This window comes from Cyprinus carpio, chromosome A5 (genome assembly GCF_018340385.1).
Source record: "Cyprinus carpio isolate SPL01 chromosome A5, ASM1834038v1, whole genome shotgun sequence".
Taxonomy (NCBI): domain Eukaryota; kingdom Metazoa; phylum Chordata; class Actinopteri; order Cypriniformes; family Cyprinidae; genus Cyprinus; species Cyprinus carpio.
Genome location: NC_056576.1, coordinates 3,684,022 through 3,704,794, shown reverse-complemented (window position 1 = coordinate 3,704,794; position 20,773 = coordinate 3,684,022). Strand labels below are relative to the sequence as shown.

General features: G+C 32.2%; 2 protein-coding genes across 4 annotated transcripts; both read right to left on the bottom strand.

Moving 5' to 3' along the window:
• Positions 1-1,393: 1,393 nt before the first annotated feature.
• On the bottom strand, positions 1,394-7,273 carry LOC109066430 (myosin regulatory light chain 2, ventricular/cardiac muscle isoform). The gene is made up of 7 exons (XM_019083452.2): positions 6,772-7,273; positions 5,627-5,719; positions 4,289-4,364; positions 3,263-3,367; positions 3,113-3,191; positions 1,802-1,850; positions 1,394-1,734 (listed from the first exon to the last, which is right to left on the bottom strand). The coding sequence occupies exons 1-7, from the start codon at positions 6,772-6,774 to the stop codon at positions 1,630-1,632; spliced, it is 510 nt and encodes a 169-aa protein (XP_018938997.1). The 5' UTR covers positions 6,775-7,273; the 3' UTR covers positions 1,394-1,629.
• A 1,882-nt stretch (positions 7,274-9,155) lies between these two features.
• Positions 9,156-19,925, bottom strand: LOC109066463. 3 transcript variants are annotated; one of them, XM_042751834.1, is made up of 18 exons: positions 19,734-19,925; positions 19,371-19,518; positions 18,985-19,086; positions 14,739-14,813; positions 14,471-14,527; positions 14,196-14,279; positions 14,021-14,101; positions 13,735-13,830; positions 13,251-13,343; positions 13,034-13,117; positions 11,563-11,667; positions 11,140-11,292; positions 10,929-11,045; positions 10,447-10,539; positions 10,123-10,209; positions 9,844-9,930; positions 9,632-9,727; positions 9,156-9,491 (listed from the first exon to the last, which is right to left on the bottom strand). In XM_042751834.1, exons 1-17 carry the CDS (start codon positions 19,780-19,782, stop codon positions 9,643-9,645), a joined length of 1,596 nt encoding a protein of 531 aa, XP_042607768.1. In that variant the 5' UTR covers positions 19,783-19,925; the 3' UTR covers positions 9,156-9,491; positions 9,632-9,642. The 3 variants fall into 3 exon arrangements, with proteins under 3 accessions (XP_042607768.1, XP_042607757.1, XP_042607746.1); XM_042751823.1 differs by having other exon boundaries at positions 9,628-9,727; positions 19,371-19,530; positions 19,734-19,916; XM_042751812.1 differs by having other exon boundaries at positions 19,371-19,530; positions 19,734-19,916.
• Positions 19,926-20,773: the final 848 nt, after the last annotated feature.

Here is a 20,773-nt window from a genome sequence, read left to right as displayed (position 1 = left end):
ATTTATTTAATGGGTACAAGTATATAATAATAAGTACTAGTTTCTAATGATGAAGTACTATTTTCTAATAATAGCTACTAGTATCTAGAAATAATACTAATAATAAAGACAAGTACCTAATGAATAACTATTAGTATATAAAAAGTATGTACTAGTCACTATGTGCTACTAGTAACAATAGAATACTTATAGTACTAGCATCAGATGAATAAGTACTAGGGTCTATTTAATAGATACTAGTATAATGAATAAATAATTGTGTCTAATGAATAAGTAGTGTCTATTTAATGAGTACTAGAAAAAAAATCTAGTATCTATTGAATAAGTGTTATTATGTAATAAATAAGTACTAGTGTCTATTTGTAGTATCTAATGAATGAGTACCAGTATCTAATAAATAAGAGTCAGTATCTAATGAAAAAGTACTAGGATTTTTTTAAAGGTAGCTACTAGTACCTAAAGAATAAGCACTAGTAGCCAACAAATATGCAAAGTACTAGTACCTAATGGAATATATACTAGTGGATAAAAAAATAAGTACAAGTACTTGTAGCATGAAAATAGATCCTAGGGACTGAATGGTAAAACGGCTTGCCATAGTCAGACATTACACACCCGGAGGTTTCTATGAATCAGACAGCGCTGCTCATTGTCTCGGGGCGCTGCGTTAAGACTGTATTAGATTACAGGCTGCACACAGAAATAACAGCACAGGCTTTGATTTTATCCCAGCAGAAAACAAAAGTACTGCCACCTGTTCTGAGAGTCACTGAGGGACAGAAAACACGCACAAACACACAGCCAAACTTCAGTGCCTGATTGAATAATAATATTCACTGATGTTACGCAGGAAATAGATCATTACTGTTTACTTCTGTAACTATGGCTCTTCCTTGTTTCTAAATTCTAAACCATCTAAAAGTTCCAAGTTTGGCTTCATATTAACATACTTTCTACACTACTGTCTTCATATGCACACGTACTTGCATTGTTTATTTCTACATCTCTCGATCATCACTGGATTGCATTGCTTTATATGTTTGGATCATTTCAATCTCCTTTTATTGAGACAGATTTAGACAGAGATATCATTTTATGTCAGTATGTGCTCTACTGTTATAGAGATGTCATTGATTTACATTACAAGCATCATTACATTTCACCATATACTGTAAATATCAGCATCTGCACCAGATCGGCTATTTTTGAGTCTATGAATAAAATTGAGCATATTCTCATTGTATCAGACTACGTATATGAGGCATTAAAGCCTGATGGTCAAATATGATACTCAACAAAAAACACACATGGAGTCAATTTAATTTTCAAATCAAATTATTTCCTTGTGTCTCTCTCTTCCTTTTCACACAAGAAAATCATTTGCACTCAAATCAGTATTTCATATCAATTTATTTATTTACCAATTACAATATGTAAGTACATTTTGACAGGTTGCATGCCAAAGGTGCAAACATCAACACAACATCATCATACGTTAAAAAATCTGAACATTCTCGTTTCAGCAACTCTGAGTTTGACTTTGAGCTCCGTTTCAAGCCTGTCAATTATAAATAAGTGGGCGGGTACAAACACGCAGGGAGCGCTGTGATTGGTTGAGGAGCACGTGAACTACTCCTGGTCCTTCTCTTCTCCGTGAGTGATGATGTGCACCAGATTCCGGTAGTCCAGGTTTCCCGCAGCATCTGGTGGGAATGCGGTGAACATCTGCTCCATCTGAAATGACACGGCAGTCAGTGGCACTGAGCATCAAGCATCAGAGCATATGTGAGATGCCCCTCACCTCCTCTGCAGAAAACCGGTCTGCTTGTGTGGTCAACATCTCAGTGACACTGAAGAGACACGCATCAAAAACACAAATTACAAATTCACTTCCTTAATAAATGTCAGCCATCATAATACATTAAAAACTGGTATGATGTAATCACATTAAAAATTAAACAAAAAATAAACATTATTTAATAAAAAAAAATATAATAAACTATGAAATATAAATTCACACAATTTTCAAACTACACATGAACAACACCAAATATTATATTATATTATATTATATTATATTATATTATATTATATTATATTATATTATATTATATTATATTATATTTGATAAAATTATATATATAAAATAAAAGTCCTAATTTACTATATATAACATTCATGAGAACATTTAATCTGAAATTTACCAGTATTAACCCTAACAGATTAAATTAAATTCATGAAACCTACATATTTATTTCTCACAAAACAACACCAACACAACATAAAAATTACTCTTAAAAAATTTCAAAGAAAATAATTAATTTTACTTATTTTATTTCAGTCTTATCATTTTCATTTAGTTTTTAATTGAAGTACTAAAATAACTAAAACTGAAATTAAACCAAATAAAAACTATATAGATATATTAATATAAACGTAGTATAAATATTATAAATAAATATATATTTTTTTCTTAGTATAAATATTATAAATACAACAACAGCACACACTTTTAAGTTAAAATGAAAAATTAAAATATAAACTAATTTTTTTCCCCCAAATATTAACAAAAGCTGTAATCAATTATAAATGATGAACAAGATTATGGGTCATTCTGAAAAGTATTATTTGAAACTAAAAAAAATATATATTTTTAGTTTACTTTTAGATGAAATTTTTCATGCGTCAATAGTTCATCAATATGTGTACATATTCATGTTTAGCAACAAAATTCAGTCCCAAAAGTGAAAGCATTTTCTGACACCTAATGGTATTACATACATACCTGGGTCAAAAATGACCCGGACACAAAACATGGTTATATCTCTTAAAAAATGATTATTAAAATCTCCAAAAAACAAAATTAGAAAATAAATGATGTGTATTTTGAGGGTCTCTTTGCAAAAGCATTTGCAAAGTTTTGTTCCCTTATGAAAAACTAAACATTTTTTAGAAATGTTTATGTATCTCCTGGGTCGAAATGGACACGAATGCATCATGAGGGTTAATTTGTTTCACAGATTCATCAGTGCATGTTACTCAAAAGACAAAACAATAATGGCCAAGTGTTTGTGATTCTGAGCTAAAACAGATCAAACGCTGAACATCTTACTATTCCTTCTTCAGGATCCCCTTCCCCTCGGGATCAAACACTTTGAAAGCGTTGAGGATGGTTTCCTCTGGATCGGCTCCTGCGATCAAACAAACCTCCGTCAGCACCTCAGTCAAACTCTCTCAAGATCAAGATCTACAGGAAACCTGCCTTTGAGTTTCTCTCCGAACATGGTGAGGAAGACGGTGAAGTTGATCGGCCCCGACGCCTCCTTCAGCATCTCATCAATCTCCTCCTGCTTCACATTGAGCCGGCCTGTTACCGGACAGAAGACGAGCATGATGGGAAATGAGATTTTACACGTTTACTAGCTCACTAGTTGCCCTCAAACCTGAGTTTTTAAATCTGACTTTTATTTTTTATTTTTTATGAGTCCCATTTCTGTTTGATGTTTCCTCTAATCAATACATAATAAAAAATAATAATAATATATATTGTATATAAATTAGTATATATGTATGTATGTATGTATATATATATATATATATATATATATATATATATATATATGTATATAAACATAGCTATATCATATATATATATATATATTTACCCATATATATATATATATATATATATATATATATATATATATATATATATATATATATATATATATATATATATATATATATATATATATATATATATATATATATATATATATCAAAAAATATAACAAATTTTATTTGTTGTAATTTAACTATTTAACTATTTGTAAAAACTGTTTAAAAATAAAATAAAATAATATATATATATATATATATATATAATATAATTATCAAATTATACATACTTATTAATATAATTCAAATAAAATGGGTAAAATATTAAATAAAATAAATATATAATAAGTGTTTTACCTATATATATTAAATATAGGGGGAAAAAAGATTTCCTATAATTTATCCATTTTTAAAACTATTAAAAAAATAAAAAATATATAAAATAAAATAATATATATATCATTATTTAATTACATATAATTATTCATATAATTCAAATAAAATAGGTAAAATATAAAATTAAGTATTTACAATTTTTTTTTATCTCAATATGAAGTTTTGGCCCAGTGAAGAATCTGTTAATGAACTTTAGGACTAAAGCACATTTTACATGTTTATTTTTTATGATTTAATTTTTTGTGTTATGAAGGTGTAAACCAGTCATACTAACCTAGAGCTGCAAACGTGTCCCTCAGGTCATTCTTGTCAATGAATCCATCTCTGTTCTGGTCCATGATGGTAAACGCCTGCAAATAAACCCAGAGAGGAAGAGTTTGATCCCAGAGGAACACGTCATAGCTCTGTCAAACTTCAGCACTGTCTGAGACGTTGCTAAACAGCGGCTCTGATCGTCTGGTCCTGTATTAATCTGAGCAGAAGCGCTTGAGACGTTGTTGAGATCTCTACTATTGTCTGCCACAGACCCTGGCAGATGGACAATGCCACACATGTGCCAGCTATCCTGACAGAATTCAGTGAATCCAGTATGTTAAGGAGTGTCTCTATAAATACATATATCAGCCCTCAATAGGGATCAGACGGGAATATCAGATTCCACAGGAGCTTTACACAAACACAAACACAATAGCAGCTGCGCTCTTCAGCTCTTTGAAGGAGCAGTTCATCCGAAAACCAAAATACTGCAGCCTCATGTCAAATGCATCTAAAATTATATTAACATTTGCATATTTAAATTATGATTTAAAAAAATAAATAAAACACAAAGCTTTTTGAACTGGGTGTGAGAAATTAAGCTGTTTGTCATTGAAAAAAAAAACATATGTGTTTATTTTACTTCAATATAATTTATTTGAGTTTTTGTCTAAATAAGTCCTATATATAATGCATATATGCAATATATATTTTTAAAAATCTTAAAAAAAAAACTAAATTCTATAAAATAAAACTAATATGTGTGTAGTTTTCTTTTATATAAATTTGCTTTTTAATTTATATAATTTCGACACATCTGCCATTTTAGAGATAAAATTAAATATATTTTTTTAAAAATATATATATTTTAGTTATATATATTTACATTATATAAAATAATATTTTACGATATATATATTCCTATTATTTATAATCTATATATTTAAAAAAAAAATCAAAAATTTAATATAATAATATAATATTCCAATACTACAAAAAATTCTAATATAGGCTAATTCTACTATAAATATGTGTGTAGTTTTTATATATAATTTATATAATTTTGATTTTATATATGTGAATAACAACATAAATGTGGGTCTGTTCCTCACACAAAGCATCATAAGACCTGAAATATAAAGCAGAGGCCATATGAAATTTTATATTATGAAATTTTTATGTGTTAATATTGTTGTCTTTTTTGGAGTCTGACAGCTGGACTCTCTGTAAGTCATACAGGCTTGGAAGCACATGATGGTGAACAAATGATGACAGAATATTAATTTGGATGAACTGTTCCTGTAAATAATGCTGGTTAAGGTGAGACAGAGACAGACATGAAGGAACGTGATCAGACCTCCTTGAACTCCTGGATCTGAGCCTGTTCAAACATAGAGAAGACGTTGGAGTTCGCTCCTTCTGCAGCCCTCTTCTTTGCTTTCTTTGGTGCCTGAAAAACAAACGTTCAGGTCATCTTTAGTTAGAGCAGTTTCCTAAAGAACTAGTTTTTCCCTTCTTATTCAAGCTTTAGTAAGAAAAGCTGCTTTAAAGTTCGATTCACTTCCATGAATCAGCTCAAACTCTGAATGAATCAATTAAAAATGCAGTTTCAGTGATTCATTTGAAGCATCACTAAAAAGTCTTAGACACGTTTGAAGAAAGTCTGTGAAAAAAAAAGGGGGGGGCCCACTTTGCATGTTAATATGGAGAAAAAAAAGTCAATAATGACTGTTTTACAAATATTTAGAATTACAAATTGCATTGTGTTGAATTTTAAGGTTAAAGTAAATATAAATAAATTTAACAGAAAATGGTGATTTTCTGCCAGGACACACTGATAGAAATTTAATGCAGAAATAATTTTCACTTAGGAATTGCTAGTAAATTTCACAATTAATTACAAAGAAATGGCAAGTAACAGTGAATTAAACATGACATTACAATATTTATTTTTTGTCCAATAATCTTTGTTTTACTTACAATTTTGAAATATATATATATATATATATATATATATATATATATATATATATATATAATGTATGGAGTATGTTTGCATTTTTCATAACAGTAATTTTAGCAAAAAATGTTGCTATATTGCTGTTTGTTATTATATATTTGAGCATAAAATAAGAATGATTAAATATGATATATATATTTATGTATATATATATATATAAACTATGGCATCAAATGAGGTGCTAACAATTAAATTTACTCAATATTAAACTCAAGATTTATTCAGAATTCACTAGAACATTTAAAAAAAAAAAGTACATTATGGATTATGGATATTAGGGAAAATAATATTATTTTGGAAGTTACACAAAATGGTCAAATATTGTCTCAAAGTGGTCAAATACCAGCCGATTAATGGCGCTGGCCGATATATCGGTTAATCTCTAATTAAAACCTGGCTCAATCCAAATATCCCAGTATGCTCTCCAGCACCGGTGATTCCCGAAGCATCTCTAAATCCTCGGGAAAGCCACAGTTACTCACCATGAGCGCTGCTGGACGGAGGCGAGCGGAACAGTGAGGGGATCCCGAATGCAGCCGGACAATGGGGCGCGGATGGATGAGCCTTTTGTAGATTAGCCGTGCTGTTGTCTACTGGCCGATATAAATAACACATGCCCTGTTTAGGAAGTGACAGGTAGATGATGATCCTCGTACACAAACACACACGGCTCAAGGTCCATTGTGATGTGGTTTAGAGTGACAGAAGAAGCGCTCAGCTGTTTGCTGATGCCCGTCCCGATCTCTCCTCACCTCTCGTCCTCTGGAAGTTATTTCAGGGGTTCTGGATCAGAGCTCAGTAAAGTTAAAGTAGCCTGTGGATGATCGCTGAACTCATTACAGCTGAGGCATTCGTACAATTTCTACATTTGTTCCATTTTCCGGTTTCTTTCAGAAATTCATATAATGTGATAAACGCGTTGAGCATCATTCAGAATTGAATTGAAAATGCCTTAAACTCCTAGGCCTGTTAATTTCATTAACTTGAACTGAATTGGAATTTATGGAAATTGGTCACAGAATAAAATATAAAAGGTTTTTCATCTCGCAATTATAAATTCAATTAAATTTAGATTTTTGACTTTTTCTTGCAATTCCAATCTTACCTCATAATCCAGCACAGTAATACAATAATAATAATATAATAATAATAATAATAATAATAATAATAATAATAATAATAATAAAAGATAATTGCAACATTTTATCTCACAATTCTGACTTTTTTCGAGCAATTCTCCGAAAAAAAAAAAAAAATTCAAGATATGAATTCAGAATTGTTTTTTTGCCACAATTCTGAGTTTAAATATCTCAATTCTGTTTTTTGTTTTCACCAGAATAAAAAATAAAAAGGTAATTTGTGACTTTATCGCTCACACTTCTGACTTAGGTTTTTACAATTCTGAGAAAAAAGTCAGAACTGTGAGATATAAATTCAGAATTCTAACTTTTTTCTCTAAATTCTGAGTTATCGCAATTCAGTTTTTTTTCTGCATAGCAAAAAAGGTAATTTGTAACTTTTATTTCACATTCAGATATTTTTTCTGTGTAATTCTGATTTTGTTCGCAATCCTGAGTTACTGTAACATCTCACAATTCCGACTTTTTATCTCGCAATTCCCTTTCACTGAACAACAAAAATGTTGAATATGTTGAATAAAATAAACATATAAACATATTTCCTTCAACTATATTCGCAATAAATCTGATTGTTTCAATTACATTTAAATTCCTGATTATAGGTTAACCTGAAATTATGCAAGTTTACATTGATTCCCATTAATTTCCAAATAATTCCCATTCCTGTTAATTCCTATATATTTCCATTGATTTCCGTGGAAAGTTTCCAGCTTTGAAAATTCTTGGAAATTTGGAAATTTATTCAAAATAATGGTCAAGGTTTATGGATGAATGGATGAAAGGACAGATTAACAGATGGACAGAATGACAGAATAATACAATGGCAGTGATAGATAGATAGATAGATAGATAGATAGATAGATAGATAGATAGATAGATAGATAGATAGATAGATAGATAGATAGATAGATAGATGAGATAGATAGATGCTCTTATGCAGAAATATAGAGGACTTGTGGCATACAAATATAGTATGGCAAAAAGGAAACACTTTTAATAACTTAGTAATACTCGACATAATGCATAAATGGCAGCTAAAACATCTCATTAAGCAATTCCATTACGTTCCATGATGTTTTGGCAATTATACATCCCAAAAAAAATTCCACTTTATGATAGAATAATACTTATATATCATTACTGAAATCAAATTAAAAATAAACTTGTTTGCAAATTAAATTATTAAAAACTTAACTACATAGAACATTAAAATTATTAAAATGTTAATTAAAACTACATTTATTTTTGTTACTTGAACTGGAATATGAACTGAAATAAAAGAAAATATAAAAATAAACTTGTTTTAATTTCAGCTAGTTGCCAAAACATCACATTTCACTTTCTTTTAGTTTAACCTGCAAGTACTAAAATAACTAAAACCTGAAATAAAAATACAATTATATAAAATGAAAACAGAATATACAAAAATAAAAAATACTTTAAAAATATTAATAAAACAATGTCTAATTGGATTGACATGTTAAAATGGTTTTGTCATAGAATTTCAGACAACCGTTTTTTACCTGCAATAACCATGCAACGTAATTATCAAATCCTATTAATTAATTATTACAACATTCATCAAACCAATAAAAAAAAAAAAACAAATCTAGTCAAAAAAAAATACGTCTGGTTTGACCTTTTGTAATGTAAAAGCAACAGTGGTATGTCTTGGGTGCTGCAGCAATATAAATGTGTTTAAGTTTTAGGTATTATTTTTTATGGCATTTCAATTGTTTACATCTTAAACACGTTAAAAACTCCTACAGCTATGTAATAAAAAGTGGCACAAATGGAACCTCATAGAAATGTGTGTTCCAGGCAGGTTCAGGGGCCTCCGCCAATCAGTGATGTAATGCTACATTTCTCCAAATTTGTTCGGATGAAGAAACAAACTCGTCTTCATCTTGGATGGCCTAAGGGTGCAAAAATGTTCAGCCATTTTTAATTTGGGTACACAAACCAGTTAAAATCGTGTTGACACATTTTCACAATGAAAGAGGTCCACAGGTCAGAGTTTATGAAGACTGCCAGCATAACTGACCGGATGCATCAGAAAACTCCTGAAGGGAAAAAAGGTTAGGTAAGTTTATCTCTATTAGCATTCCATTCAAAAAACTTCAGCAATTTAGTAAATGCAAATAAACTTGGACGAGAAGAGGAAGAAGCACAAAGATTATTCATAGGTCACAGAATGACCTGCCTTGAGAGGAATTAATCAGACAGCAGAAAGCCCAGACTGTTAACCAGGACAGTATTTGTGGCAGAAAAAGTCTTCAGCATCAGTTTGCCAAGAGTTCTGAAAGAACAAAATGAAAATGTTAGCAATTTAATCTCAACATTCTATGCTATTTTCTTTGATACTCTACTGTATGGTTTTGGGATTAAATGTTGCACTGAAGCATGAGTTCTTACTTGGTGGAAGCACTGATCCTTTCCTCCAGACCATCGATCATTTTTACATATTTGTCAAAGACCATTTGTGTGACACTATTAAAGCTTCTTTATAATCGTAAAGAAAACAGTTATTTAGTTAGTTAATTAACAGTATATTTGCAATAACAAATACAATAGTCAGACATTTCTAATGCCTAAAGTAATGATGCATACAGGCATTTTTTTTCTTTTAAAGTGGATATTTGTAGCTGTTCAGATAATGTATATATATGCAGCTGTCCAAGACTTTTTCCTTACTTTTGTGCTTTGTTTAGCTTCTCTTGAGTTAAGTTTCCACTGTCAGTTAACTCTTTAATGAAAAAGCTCCTCACTTCATCCCAGTGCCTGAAATGTCAGGTAAAAAATTCATTTGTTTGATGATTTATTTAACTACTGTAATAGCTCTCTCTTTATTATAGCATAAATGTTCACAGGTGTTGGTGTAAAACATTCAATATCTGCACATTTAAAAACAAAGAGAAGAATTACTTGCTGCAGTGTCATAATGTGTCATTAAAATGTCAAAAGTAAGATTAAAAATTCAGGACTGGGCCTGTTGAGCACAAAATAATTACACTTTACCTTGCTGATTGTTCGAGTCCATCGTTATTAATATTTCTGTTGATCTCAGAGAGAACTCTGTCCCAGATGTCGAAGCATGTTGCTTTAATTTTGCTGTCGGTGCAAACATCAACGGAGAAAGTGGTTTAGATCGGTTTTATACTTGAACAAATTCTTCATAAATTAAGTTGGCATCTGAACAGATTTGGAGAAATGTAGCATTGCATCACTTGTTCACCAATGGATCCTCTGCAGTGAATGGGTGCCGCCAGAAACACACAGCTTTTCACATCACAAGAAAAACATTGTGGATTATTGTGATGTTTTTATCAGCTGTTTGGACTCTCATTCTGACGGCACCCATTCACTGCAGAGCATCCATTGATGAGACACTGATGCAGTGCTACATTTCTACAAACATGATGAAGAAACAAACTCATCCTAATCTCGGATGGCACGAGGGTTAATTATTCCTTTAAACATTGCTGCTTTTTGTATCTTACTGTAAATGTTTCAGTGGGTCCTCATATCCCACATTTGACGTTATTTGGTTTTTCTTGTTAATGGAGACGTGCAAAATTTCATTACTGAAAATATTCCACATTTCATAAAGCACACCCCTGGAAGACAACAAGGAAAGGTGGCATCAATAACATATTTATAATGCTCAGATTGATTTAACAGACTACTCTCAGATAAAACCCATGTTCTTACTTCAAATTGGACAAGGTGTCCTCGCCAACTAATTCAGTGAGAGTGTCTTCAGTGTCGATAAATAAATCATTAACATCAGACATCCCAAGGCCATTTTCAGACAATCTTTCAAAAACTGGAAGAGGGTATACTGTCGCCATCTTCATAATGGCCCTGTGAAACAAAAACAGAGTTAATTTGACATATGCATCTATATTCAAAGGACGTCGAACAGACTAAACTGGAATGCAATACATTCATAAGGCACAGCTTATGCTTTTATACCCACACGATAAGCATAACAGCATTATGAATGATTAATGGATTTTAATCCATGCATACTTATTTAAATCATGCCTTGGGGTCACTTAGTTATTAGTCATACAAAGTTATTAATTCACAGTCATGTATTATGCACTGAATAATAAGTACTGTCATACTAACCAGTTGGATTGATTGAATCTCTCGTCTCCAAAAATGCCATTACCCCGTCGATCATATTCTAAGGCTGCATTGTCAAAAAGATCACTGAAACGCTCATCTGCCCAGCTGCATAAGAAAAAGGAGTTCAGTTCAGTAGTTACAAGACAGCAGATATTTTTCCCATTAGAATAAGTATATCTTTATTTATACTCATTGTGAAAATATTTAAAATCCATTTTTTGAGTGGGAATTGTGCCATCTGGTGGAATTAAACAACTAAATACTTGCGTAATCTCATTTAAACTCCTGTGTAGTTCTCTATATACATATTGTGACCCAGGACCACAAAACCAGTCATGAGCGTCAATTTCTCGAAATTGAGATGTATACATCATCTGAAAGCTGAATTAATAATCTCTTCATTGATGTGTGGTTTGTTAGGAGGACGATATTTGTCTGAGATGCAACTATTTGAAAATCTGGAATCTGAGGGAGCAAAAAAATCGAAATATTGAGAAAATCATCTTTAAAGTTGTTCAAATTAAGTTCTTAGCAATGCATATTACTAATCAAAAATTAAGTTTTGATATTTTTACGGTAGGAAATTTACTAAATATCTTCATGGAACATGATCTTTACTTAATATCCTAATGATTTTTGGCATAAAAGAAAAATCAATAATTTTGACCCAAACAATGTTTTTTTTTAGCTATTGCTACAAATATACCCCAGAGACTTAAGACTGGTTTTGTGCTCCAGGGTCACAAATATACAGAGGACTTTGAAATCCCATTTTTTTAGACATAATTTAGGTTTTACTTTTAGATACATATCTAAAAAACCAAAAATACTAAATTTTTACAAATTTTAGATATTTTTTGGTTAAATATATATCAGGTTTTGCATTATGATTACTTTGAATATTTGAGTGTGTGTGTGCATGTGTGTCTATTTTGCACTTTTTTCTGCACAATGGCTGATTTGTAGTTTGTACCATAAAAGACTCTCTGAGTTTTTGTATTTTTTTCGTATTTCCCATTCATTTCCTATGCCAGTCATTTTTGACCGCGAAGGAGCCAAGTGCAACTTTTTTTTAATTTTTTTTTTTTTTGACCCTTTAACATGTCCGAGTCAGGTCCATGATTTTTTTATGTGTTCACATGGCTAATGTGACAAAAGCCACGATTTTTACATTTCAAAATATACATTTTTTCACTAGACATTAACTGATGGACTGGAGTGCTGTGGATTACTTGTGGATTATTGTGATGTTTTTATCAGCTGTTTGGACTCTCATTCTGACGGCACCCATTCACTGCAGAGCATCCATTTGTGATGTAATGCTAAATTTCTCCAAATCTGTTCTGATGAAGAAACAACCTCATCTACATCTTGTATGGCCTGAAGGTAACTACATTTTCAGCAAATTTTAATTTTAGGGTGAACAGCTCCTTTAATGTGTTTTTAAACAAAAAAAAAAACATTTTCTTACGTCCAGGATTGGAGTCCTGTCTCTGGGCTAGTAATCATATGATATTTTTTAGTATCTTTCAACACTCTCAGCTCCTTCCACCTCCTGCAACACAAACAATGCAAAACTTAGTTAATTATATTGCATCAACTCTTTTATATTTTTACCATGTAACACGTCACAGTTTTTCTGTGTAAGACTAGCCCACATCAGGTAACTATTATGATCATAGTCTTACCTCACAGCAGATAAATACTTGTTATGGAATGGCTGGCTCTCAGTGTATTCCAATAGTTTATCCCAATAAAATGCAAGAACTCCAGATGCAGTTCTATGAAATACGCAGTCCGTAAATTGCACGTCACATTTTACAGCTACTATAATTAACAGACATAAAGCTTAACAGTATACAGGGTTTAAAGTTTTCAGTCGCTATGTGGAGATTAATGTTTTAAATATAAAATTTTATATTTTTAATACCGAAATATTAAATGATTTAAATAACTGAAATTATCTGCTAAAAAATGAAACTAAATCCACCAGCAGGTGGCAGCAAGTCACTGATTTTATCACTGAATCATTCATTCAATTGATTAGTTCGAATGGCTGAATCATTCAGGAATGAAGCAATTGACTCTCTTTATGAACTGACGGAAATACTTCGTAGCGGTATACAGTAGTATAAAAAAATAGAAACTAATACTCTCAATGTATGTCCTTACCTCAATGTTATTAGAAACTCATCCTTCTCATTCTGCCTTTCTAAGGTAGAAATTTCCATGAACTTCTCTCTGACCAGATGTACAGCCATTTGTACTCTAAAAATATACAGAATGATGGACAGTAAAAATCCAGATTTGTCACCTGAGTGTATTTTGACATTTTACTGAACAGGTTTCCTTTTTTGGGGGGAAACAGCAGCTGCATGACAGAATCAACTTAAATGCAAGAAATGTCATTGATTTTGTGTGCTTTAACTTAAGCAATGCATAACAAAACATATCTTACTCCTTAAAAAGTAGATCAATGTCTATTTTCACAACTTCCACAGCAACTTTTAGGACTTCAATCACCTGGGACTTTGCCACCCTGTTATATATCACAAATAAAAATAAATAAAAATAAAATAAAATTCCAGTCAACATGAAAAATAATTAGCTTTATATTAAATTTGAGGTCATACATCTTGGACAGAAGGTGAACGAGTAACCCAAAGTGATCTCTGTAGATTGGCGGAGCTCCTGGAAGGTAGCGTGACTCCACATATCTGCATTAAACAAAAGTGATGAACTATGTTTTAGTTATCAGTTACTTCAAATATATCTTTAGAAGATTATCTGAATGTTAGAGGTGGTGGATTTGAACTGTTCAGCGGATGCATCTTTACACAATTTCAAAGCAATGTTTTCAGTCATCTTGCAGATTCAGTAAAAAAAAAGAAAAAAAAGACAAGCTTACTTCCAGAGGTCCACCACTGTCTCGTTTTTGAGGATCCCTTCATACGCGCCTAATGGTCTGTGAGAGGACCAGAACACATTGATCAGTCTTGTGGAATGAGACATCATATCATATATTCAAGATGTTCCAATAAAAATATATTCAGCAACATCAGACACATTCAACATATCAGTATGCTCTTCATTAATTCATTTGCAATGTTTGCATGTTGTAAAAATAATAATAATAATGTTATTGTATAACTTTAACTGATGAATGGTCTTCATACCCGTACTTGGAGTTGGATGCTTCTAACACTCGAAACAGACAACCCCCCAATGAGATATCCAGATGGAGTAAAATGCTGTTAAACGCACAGAAGAAAAATAGTGATGATGATAGGGATGGTTTGAAATTGTTAAGAAGAAAAACAAATATCATAGGAGTTCCTATGTGTAAAACGTGTAAACATTTTACTAGTTAGACTTTTTCCAAAGACTTTTTCCAAAATATTATTCCTGACTAAATGTATAATCAAGTGAAATATTATGAAGTTTCAATAACAATATACACTACTATACCATTAAAAAGCTTGATGTAAATAATATAAATGTAACAAATAAATGTAACTGTAACAAATCTAACAAACAAATAATGTCACTTAATGTTTCTTTCAATTTATCCCCCTAAAAAACCTAAAAAAAAATATTCTCTGCTCTTTTCAACATTAATAATAATAATAATAATAATAATAATAATAATAATAATAATAATAATGATAATAATAATAACAATAAAATGTTTTTTTTTTTTTTTTGTAGAAAATAAGATTGTTAAAAGGAATTCTGAAGGAGTTGTGTGACTGGAGTAATGATGCAAAAAATTCAGTTTGAAAGTCAGCTTTGATTTTTTCAGTCCTAATAAACTGTTTAAAAATGCACTCACAAGTGAATATTAAATTATATTGTGGGATAATTAAATATATTCTAAATAAACTACAAACATAAAATTATATACATTTATTTTGTCCTCACATTCTTTCTTGTAACTCATCCCTCTCAGTGACACAGCTGGACTGAATGGCTCATTATGCAGCTCATTATGCAGGCCTTTGTCTTCTCAGGTGTGAATTCATGATAGTTGACGCCTACTCGCATATGACTTTTACCAACAAAAAGTGTCTTAGAAAATTTAAATCAATATATTGTTTTCTGTAAGTGAGTAAACAAGATGATTTTCACAACATTTAGAAAGATTCTAAAATCTTCTAGGCTACAAGCTCCAGTTCTCAAAATTCCCGGGAACCAATTTTCTGTATGTGTTTTTTATTGCCTTATTCAAGTGATTTAACATTTTTAGTTTTTCACTAACCACGCATAACATTTTTTTTCTAAAAAACACAATCATGTACATACATGCTGCTCACATATTATTATAGCCCAGTTTGTGCTGATTACAGTGAGATTAGACTTTAGCCATTTAGATATTTATAAGAAACTGAAAAAAGCACAAATGTCAGGGCATGACAAAACTTCTCCAGGCCCCAAAAATACCCTTAGACTCCAGAGGGTTAAATCTAAGTAGCTCACGTTCAGCTTTATATTCATTATTTAAATGTTTGTTTTAAAGGGGACATCCCTATTGAAAAAAACGGCATATGCTGGTAAGGTATGTTTTGAAGCTGGTTTATGCTGGTTTGAGCTGGTTTAATCTGGTCCTTAGCTGGTCCAACCAGCTAAAGACCAGCTAAGGACCAGCATAAACCAGCAAAGGACCAGTATAAACCAGCAAAGGACCAGCTAAAGACCAGCTAAGGACCAGCATAAACCAGCAAAGGACCATCATAAACCAGCAAAGGACCAGCATAAACCAGCAAAGGACCAGCATAAACCAGCAAAGGACCAGCATAAACCAGCAAAAGGACCATCATAAACCAGCAAAGGACCAGCATAAACCAGCAAAGGACCATCATAAACCAGCAAAGGACCATCATAAACCAGCAAAGGACCAGCTTAAACCAGCAAAGGACCAGCTTAAACCAGCAAAGGACCAGCATAAACCAGCAAAGGACCAGCATAAACCAACAAAGGACCAGCATAAACCAGCAAAGGACCAGCTTAAACCAGCAAAGGACCAGCATAAACCAGCAAAGGACCATCATAAACCAGCAAAGGACCATCATAAACCAGCAAAGGACCAGCTTAAACCAGCAAAGGACCAGCTTAAACCAGCAAAGGACCAGCTTAAACCAGCAAAGGACCAGCATAAACCAGCAAAGGACCAGCATAAACCAGCAAAGGGCCAGCATAAACCAGCAAAGGACCATCATAAACCACCAAAGGACCATCTTAAACCAGCTCAAACTAGCATCCCATCTTCAAAACATACCTAACCATATGCTGTTTTTTTCAACGGGGATATCATGAAAATTTGACTTTTTCCGTGTTTAATAAGTGCTAAAATCGAATCCCCAGAGCATCTACCAACCCAGAAAATGTAAATACATTTTATTTATCAGTAAATAATTTGATTTATTTACTGTATATTACGCTGCTGCCACACAGATCTAACACGAGATTTCTTTCCCAGCTGTTTACCTTCACAGACATAACTGACTGCTATTGTAACTCATGTGTGTTTTTAACATAAACTTGTGTGTATTTGACAGTTTAAGGGCAATAAGACATGAAAGAGAACAGCCGTGTGAAAAATTAAAAAATGAAACATCTCACAGTGAAGTACTATACCAGAGCTTGATTTGTTTTGCCATGACATTGTGATCTGTGACGTCCGAAGCTTTGTGCTCAGGTTTCAAATGTCATTCACTTCTTTTGTAAGAATAGATCATAATATAAAAAAAAAATGACATGTGTAGTTTTGTGCATGTTCAGTTTGTATTAATCCCTGCTTCACAAGCACTTTAACTGACCATTCCAGAATAATCTTCATTTATTTTTATCATATATGCCTACATGAGCTATGCTTATTTTTTCACACTTTGTGTAAGTACAATGACATTTTTACTTTTTATGGCTTTATATGGTTTTCATAATACAAATTGATTTATTATATGAACCTCCAAAAATGGCTGGGACTTCTGGGATGCAAAGGCACCTTTTTCCATCTTTAACCACAAGATGACATTAGTGTGCAACAGTGATGGGTAAGTTACTCAAAAAAAGTAATCCACTACAAATGACTAATTACTTCTTTAAAATTGCAATTTGATTATGTTACTGATTACTGCGTTAAAAAAGTAATCAGATCACTAATTACTTTACTTTCAAGTTACTTTCAAGTTTACGTTACTTTTCAACTTATCAAACCTAAAAAGTGACACTCATAGTTCTTTTATTCAATTAATATTGACTGAAAAATCACGAGTATTAAAACACCTACTTGAATGATCACTTGCATTTTTTCCTGATAACAGTGAAAAAACTTAAAATGTTTCATGATTTTTGATCGTACACAAGAGTAATACATCATTTGAAACTGTAAAAGTACTTTTATTTACTTGCAATATCAACAAAAACATTGTGCTTTTGTTAAATAAAGAAAACAATTTGGTTGCACTTTCTGCATTCTAAGTCTCCAACGCGAGGTAGCCTTTCCCGTCTGAGCCCATCTGTAATGGTCACACTCACACACATCACAGTTTATACGATAATCATCCACGTGAAACCAGGTGACGCGCGATCATGTAAATGAAAAAGATTCATCACGTTAATCTCGGCTACTTGTTTTTGAAAGAAGACGCGCTGTGAGGAATAAGGCTTGAATTTAACTCAATGATCTCATTCTGATGAGTCATTTATTTTTACTTATAGTGTTACTGTGACATAAAATAAACTACAAAACAACCACTTGAACAACTACCACAATAAAAAAATATAAAAAAACTATAACAACATTAAAAAATATCATCAACAACACATTTCATTGCAACTAAATGTTGTACTCGTCTGCATTTTAGCTCGCATCCTCCGGTGATTTATTTATTTTTTAACACTGCATTTGTAACTTTAGTAACGTTATTTTATTGACATTAGTAACTGTACATTTAAAATGTAACACATTACATTACCACGTTATCAGGAAAAGTAATTAGAATACAGTAACTGTGTAACGGGTTATACCCAACTCTGGTAACGTGTTGGGCACAGTTGAGGGGGAAGCCTCTATGTTTTGAAAACTTCATTTCCCAGTCACTACCAAAAATATGTTTTTTGGTAGATTATCTGAGGTACAAGCTGTAAAGGCACAGCCCTGTTCTGGAAAAGGGGGTGGGGAACAGCAGCTTATTTGCATTTAAAGAGACATGCACAAAAACAGCATGTTTCTGCTTCCACTCAAAATAGGCATTTTCAAAATGATATGATTAGGGATCTGAGTTGAAACTTCACAGACACATTCTGAGGACACCTGAGTCTTATATTATACATCGTAAAATGGTGCATAATAGGTCACCTTTAAATTAAGTATATGATTATAATTGCAAACTGCCTTTTGTATTTTGTGGATGAAGTACTCACTGCACAGCCACAATTAACTGATCGTGTCCTCCAGCTCTTTGCTCATCACTGATCCTCTTCATCATCTCCTTCAGTGAAATCCACAAGTCTTGCATATCAGTACTGTGCAACGCAGAAAACAATGGTAGTGAATTTACACTCCACAGTCCAAGAAAAGTCATGGCATTTTAAGTCATCAAGTCATGGTGTTTTCCCTGGACTTTACCTTTTGAATTAAGCATTGCATTGTGTTTTTAGGGTTAAAAGAAATGTCCATAAATTGGAAAAAGTACTGGTGATTTTCTGCTGGAACAGTATCTGTTTTTCTACATATTATTGTTATTATTTTTTTGTTTTTTACAGTGCATGGCCCATGTTAACTTTACATCATACAGCTCTGGTTTTACCCTGTTTTGCTGATCTGATTTTCTTTCACAACTGCTTCTGCCGCCTCTTTTAAATTGTCCAAGTATTTCAAAAACGCTTCAGCACCAAACGTAAAGAGTTTGTCTGGCATTTCATAATCTTCATCTGTTAGGATCATGCTGTCCACACCTGAATACATAACTGAATCAGAATCAACAATATAGTATGTGATAGTATAATATTCAAAGATTGAATCAAGTCTAACAGCTGTGCATCACATTTATATTTAAATAACCATTGTCAGATTCATATAATCACTCATTTCAGAGAGCTGCCATATCTACTGAGAGATTAAACACCACATCAGGTAATGAAAGAATACAAGAAAACAGGTGTTTGCTTACCTTTGAAGAGCAGAACAGTGATGATTAAGATGGCTAGTGACTTATTCATGTTGTTGTTTCCTTCTCAGAACAAAAAAAAAAAAAGAAAAAGCTAATTAAAAGATCATAACATTCACATTCAGGAGTCAAAAGCAGGATTAAACTTTATCTCCACTTATATGAACTTTCATCTGTTTGCACACGCCTACTAAATCTACCTTGCAGTCTGCCTGCTCTTACAACATGAGAAGTGTTTCAGTGTGAACTCTTAAGGTCACAACTGGTGCAGACAGTACATTTAAATATGATCGTAACAATGCCGAATTGCAGGAAGTGATGAATGTTTTGTGCACGAAATGCAATCTGTCAATATTAAACTGAATGTAGGCCATGAGTTTAATGCACTTTGTCAATAATGTACAGTACCCTCCACTAAAATTTACACCGTTGGTAAATATGAACAAAGGTGGCTGTGAAAATATATCTGCATTGTTAATCCTTTTGATCTTTCATTCAAAAAATTCACAAAATTCTGACCTATCATTGAAGTAAAACAATTGAAAATGGTGGTAAAAATAAATGCTTTCTTTAGTTCATGTTAGCCACAATTATTGGCACCCAATTATCGCAACGTCCTTTTCTCAAGATAACAGCTCTGAGTTTTTTCCTATAATGCCTGAATTTGGAGAACACCTGACAAGAGATCAGAGACCATTCCTTCTTATGGAATCTCTCCAGATCCTATAGATTCAAAGCTCCATGTTGGTGCTTCTTCTCTTCAGTTCACCACACTCATCTTCTACAAGGTTCAGGTCAGAGAACTGGGACGGCCATGGCAGAAGGTTCATTTTGTGCTCAGTGACGCATTTTTTGTGTTGATTTTGATGTTTGTTTTGGATTATTGTCCTGATGAAAGATCCAGCTTAAGATTCCTATCAGAGGCAGTCAGGTTCAGATTTATTATCTGTTGGTATTTGATAGAATCCATGATGCCGCCATGCATCTGAACAAAACATCCAGGACCTCCTGCAGAAAAATACACCAACAACATTAAAGGGGTC

Bases quoted from the DNA above. Each gene is read 5' to 3' on its own strand.
- LOC109066430 (XM_019083452.2), bottom strand. The intron at 1,851-3,112 runs GTAAGATGTTCA...GTGTCTCTTCAG, and splicing joins GGGATCCTGAAGAAGGAATA to TGTCACTGAGATGTTGACCA. The intron at 1,735-1,801 runs GTGAGGGGCATC...GTGTCATTTCAG, and splicing joins ACCGGTTTTCTGCAGAGGAG to ATGGAGCAGATGTTCACCGC.
- LOC109066463 (XM_042751823.1), bottom strand. From the start codon at position 19,782: ATGAATAAGTCACTAGCCATCTTAATCATCACTGTTCTGCTCTTCAAA. The intron at 13,831-14,020 runs GTAAGATATGTT...GTATATTTTTAG, and splicing joins ATTGATCTACTTTTTAAGGA to AGTACAAATGGCTGTACATC. The intron at 10,540-10,928 runs GTAAGATACAAA...TTGCACCGACAG, and splicing joins GACCCACTGAAACATTTACA to CAAAATTAAAGCAACATGCT.